This window comes from Glossina fuscipes, unplaced genomic scaffold, assembly GCF_014805625.2.
Source record: "Glossina fuscipes isolate IAEA_lab_2018 unplaced genomic scaffold, Yale_Gfus_2 76368, whole genome shotgun sequence".
Taxonomy (NCBI): domain Eukaryota; kingdom Metazoa; phylum Arthropoda; class Insecta; order Diptera; family Glossinidae; genus Glossina; species Glossina fuscipes.
The window spans coordinates 2531-7756 of record NW_024004496.1 but is presented as its reverse complement, the minus strand read 5'-3'; the positions used below and the strand labels follow the sequence as shown (position 1 = coordinate 7756).

At 36.1% G+C, this 5226-nt stretch overlaps 1 protein-coding gene across 1 annotated transcript; it reads left to right on the top strand.

Annotated features, from left to right (window-relative positions):
- Positions 1 to 5: 5 nt before the first annotated feature.
- Positions 6 to 4131, top strand: LOC119643968 (zinc finger protein Xfin-like; the record flags this gene model as incomplete). The annotated part of the gene is made up of 4 exons (XM_038043483.1): positions 6 to 157; positions 2922 to 3354; positions 3483 to 3702; positions 3794 to 4131. Coding segments are annotated over 4 exons (1068 nt in total), but the record flags the coding sequence as incomplete, so codon positions are not given.
- Between the last annotated feature and the right edge of the window lie 1095 nt (positions 4132 to 5226).

Here is a 5226-nt window from a genome sequence, read left to right as displayed (position 1 = left end):
CGGAAAAAGACTTAAAACAAATAGACAATTGGATTGATAATATTGCAATTAAAAATGAGCCACAATTTGATGGCGAAAATCAATTATTAAAGAGCGTTGAAAAGGATGCTGAAGCTAATTACCAAGCTTCGGCGGAATCGGTTGTACAAAATGAGAGGTATGAAACTTATCCTTTTTGTCAGGTTCATCTCATCGCATATATCTATATACATGCACGCACAAAAATATACAAAGTGTACATAAAAAGATCCGATCAAGAAGTAAGGTGAATTTGTACATAAAATGAGACATTTTTCATAGCTTTCATAACACTCTAATAATATTCCAATTATAGCGTCAATGTTAACGTTGTAGCACCCATCCATCTTGAGGCGTCTATATCCTTTCTGAAAAACTTGAATTCTATCCTAAAAATGGCTTCGAAATGTAAGTCATTGGCGGTTTAGGAGGAAATGATAGGTCCAAGTAGTAACTGGATAGACTTTGAAAGATCAAAGTTTTGGAGGAATTTTTCTTTAGCTTCATTCAGTTACTACTCCCAGCACACTTGGGTTCTTGAGCTGCATCCAATAGTTATATAAAATTTGCCATCGTTTCTCTCTCTGTAAATCAGTCAAAAAAAGGACCCTCTCAATCAGCATATGTTCGAGATCGCATGACTTGTTAAATAATCCATATGCCAATCCAATGTCACCTTTAACGGGAAGTTATTGTGGATAGCATTTAAGCGTAAGAGCTTATGGCTACGCCCGAGAAATTCAGCTTGATGGCGAAAACCTTCGCTTGAAAAATTCTGTCCAATACGAATTTTTTAACATGAAACTCTATAAGAATGTTAAAGGCAGTACTACCATCGCATAAACAGAATCGTTTCATCACTTCTTAGTGTCTTGGTATTCATAGTATCAGGTTTAAACGAGAAGTTCATCTTATTTTTTATCGACAGTCTTATGTGTATATATATTAGGATGGGGAAAAAGAAATCCATTATTTTTATATGAACTTCAGGACTTTATTTAACATGCTTCGGATTGTCCGATTTGGGTCAAATATGCACCGTTTTGTTGTATGATTTGTTGCCATTTTAAAGGTAACTTCAAAATGCCTCTCTCATAGAAGTCCTGGTCTCTATTTGCAAAAAACTCTAGTAGACTATTTTCACAATCCTCCCTAGATTCCAATTTTTGATCATTGAAGAAATTTTGCAATGCAAGAAAAAGATGATAATCGCTTGGTGCCAAGTCCGGACTGTATGGCGGATGCATTAAAACTTCCCAACCAAGCTCCCGAAGTTTCTGGCGAGTCACTGTAGATGTGTGTGGCCTAACGTTGTCCTGGTGGAACACGACACCTCTCCTGTTGGCCAATTCTGGCCGCTTCTGGTCAATCGCTATCTTCAAACGGTCCAGTTGTTGACAGTAGAGATCAGAATTTAGCGTTTGGCCATATGGAAGCAACACATAATAAATAATCCCCTTCCAGTCCCACCAAATGCATAGCAAAACCTTCCTGGCCGTTTGAGTTGCTTCACCGCTCTTTGATCACTATCGTTTTCGCACAGGGTTATCGTACGTGATCCACTTCTCATCTCCAGTCATCATCCGTTTAAGGAATGGGTCTATCTCATTCCGTTTGGCCAAGGCTTCGCAGATGGAAATTCGATCCATCATGTTTTTTTCTGTTAATTGGTGTGGCACCTAAACATCAAGCTTCTTTTTGAATCCAGCTTTGTGTAAAAGGTTTAAAACTGTTTTATGGTCGATTTTTAGCTCCTGGGCGATGTTACGACTGCTAAGATGCCGGTCAACTTCGATCATTTCTCCGATTTTATCGACATTTTCGACGACCGGCCTACCTGTGCGAGGTGCATCTTTAACATCAAAAATTCCTGCACGGAATCTACGAAACCAAAATTGCACATAATTGGCTGTTACAGTATCGGAACTATAAAGAAAAACTGTAAAATGTACCGAATTTTCTCTTTGTTCACTTCCATTTTTAACAAGCTGTAACTCACAACTGAATGCCCCAAACAAAAAACAGCAAAGGAATATTTTTTACTGCGAAATGTCATCTTTCCAACGAGCATAAATCTGAAATTGTTTAATCGATACTTTACGAGAAATCTACCAGTGCAGCCATCTACCGAAAAAATAATGGATTTCTTTTTCTCCAAACTAATATATATTGATTTAGGCATGTGTGTATATCCGAATTGGAATTTTCAAAATTAATGGGGCTTAAGACCAAGGATAAAAGTAACACAAGTAACCATTAACAGGCCCATGCATTTTGATGGGATACTCTAGACTTTCACCAGAAAAATGATTCAGCTGATTTGATTTTAAGCGCTAAAGTTTGTATCGCTTGTAAATTATTTCTAGCAATAATAACAATACATATATATATATATATATATATATATATATATATATATAGGTTATGGGATGTTTTGTAACCTGTCAACTCATGGAATTAGTTTATATGCAACTTTTAGTTAAGCTTTTTCGCTCCTTAAAATGAGTTTTGAACTGATCACACTAATGTTTAACGCTTTTGGGATGTGAGCTACGAAGGAAACCAAACATGCTTATCAAGTCCAAGAATTTAGAATATCATCTTCATCAGAATTGAATATGTTCACATGGGAGCGATATGCTCCCATTATGAATACTATATATTCATTTTGAATAATGAGTACTAAGAAATCGTCCTGACCCCAGTTTCCTAATGCCTAAACGACTTTGTAGCATATCATGCATCAATTCAAATTCGAAACCTTGTGCGAAAAGACATTTTTGGTCTTAAGTTTCTGTTGAGGAGAAATTCAATAATCAGTTCGATAAACATAAGCGAATAATTGGTATTGTAAAATATTTTCTAATTTTTTTTTTCAAACTACTTGCCCGACATAAACGTAGCACACATTTACCGAAAGAGCTGAAAATGTCTTGTCCCAATTGTGGAAGCAGACGTTGCAACATGTACGCAGATATGCGCACTTTTCACGGTCAGGAGCCACTCGATGTTTTATTGAATAATTCCAATACAACACAATATAAACTTCAGGCTCACGTTAAAAGTGAACACGGCACCAAACCGGATGAAAACAATGAAATGAAAAGTAACTCAGGTCTAGTTGTGAACAAGGGAGCACATCAGAAATCAAAAAAGATTAAGTATAAGTGCACAGTTTGCGAAAAGGCATTCAAACGCCGGAAAAAATTTAAAGAACATATGTGCACGCACGCGAACGAACGTCCATACAAATGCCCTCATTGTGAACGTAGTTTTTTGCAATCAAGATTTCTAAACATTCATATACGCACCCATATGGAACGTCGCCCAACCAAAGTAAGTTTTTACAATTATTTCGATGGAAAAGTGTATTAGAAGCGCGAAGGTTGTTACTCGATATAGCTCCTACTATCTGAAACTACAACTACAAATCATCTATAAAATTATAAATTTGTTGTTTCTAGTCTGAAGGCGATCAATCAGGCATTGAATCTATGACCCAAGTACGTAGAGCTGTCGGGGGTGGTAGAGATGGTGGCAACCGCAGACAGAGGTTACGCAAAAATCGTCCTGTTCTTGATTTCTCCATTAAGGTGACTAATCTTAAACGTGGCATGCGCATTAAAGACTTCAAAGCCGAATTGCGCAAAAGACAATGTAATCCATTGGGTATTACTTGGAAACGTAAGAATTAGATTGAAACATGATTATTATTTATTTTTTAATTTTTTTTTTTTATATTACCACCTTTTCATCATTTTATATTTGTTAATAGCGTCCATCGGTCGCTGTTTCTTGCATTTCGGTAATCGTAATGGTCAACCGAGCACCGATGAGGATGTAGAAAAGGTGTTGAATGCTTTAAGCAATCTTACTTTAACCATTAATCCACCACGCAACGATAATGCCCCTAATGCCAATGGAGCTGAAGGTGACGTTGGTGAACCGTCGCCTCAATCTAAACCACCAAAGATAATCGATCTTAATGTAAAGTTGATTGATCGGAGAAAGAAAAGTATCTCTAGTGCGTTTATTTAACCTTTATTATTATTTTTTCGTATTTAAGTTGTTTAACTTTAGACTCTTGCTATTTGAATTTTTATTTGTCTTTTTACATTAAACGATTTGTATTAAAAAAAATATATGTATATAAACTTTTACCAATTTTCCTTTTTATACAAATTTAAAAAACAAAAAAAAAAAATAAATAAAAACACTTCGTGAATGAATTGATGAACAAATAAATATTTGATTAAATCCATAGTGAAAGTATCTCTTACATTCTCCAAAATCGGAATCCTTAAAATATTTCAGGGGCCGAATCTCGAATAACGACCACTAGGTTTTTCGCATTCTTCTCTCCAACTTCTTTCATTTGATACTCATATCGCTGGCATTAAGAAAAAATCGCGGTGCCGACCATATTCATTTTAAAATTAACCTATTTTTAGGCAAGTAATATATCTTCACTTAAGGAGGGTACCAAATATTCCATCTTGTTTTTGTTTGCTTTGTGATAAAAATTGAAACGAATAAAATTTAGTTACTCGTAGCTTTGTGTGGGGATGGCCGGCCGATTGATTCGATTTTCGGACCTAGAGAGTAAAGTGTTTCGTAAAGCAAACGTGAAAAACTTCAGCCTCTAACTTCAATAATTTCCGAATAACGAGCAAAAATCCTGAAATTTGAAATGAAAAAACACGTGAGTTGCTTTCAGTTTACGCTCCATTGTGGGCTTTTGCTCTGACCAATATGGGCCACTTTCAATACCAACATGTGTGCAGAAACTTCTGCCAAGTTTGAAGCCGATGGCTTCATTTTGCGACCAGGAGAGTGCCAACAACAACACACACCACACAGACGGACAGACATAGCTTAATCACTTGAGATTTTCACGCTGATCAACGATATATATACTTTATAGCGTCTCTGAAGTTTCCTTTAGATGTTGAGCCTCCATTCCCTTCAGGGGAGCGTATAAAAAAAAAAGAAGAAAAAATCGCAATCTGCAGCTAATCGCTTTGGTCTGGATGAAGAGCGAAAGGGAAGTGATTTCACCCAAAAGCATTGCACGTAAATGTCTTAAGAATATTGAAACGAAAGACTTAATTATCTTTTTTTTTCACGTATACATAGAACACACATGTAAACCAGTTTTTAAAATATCGTTTTTCAAGTAACCGATGTTTCTGGATTTTCCGAACTTGC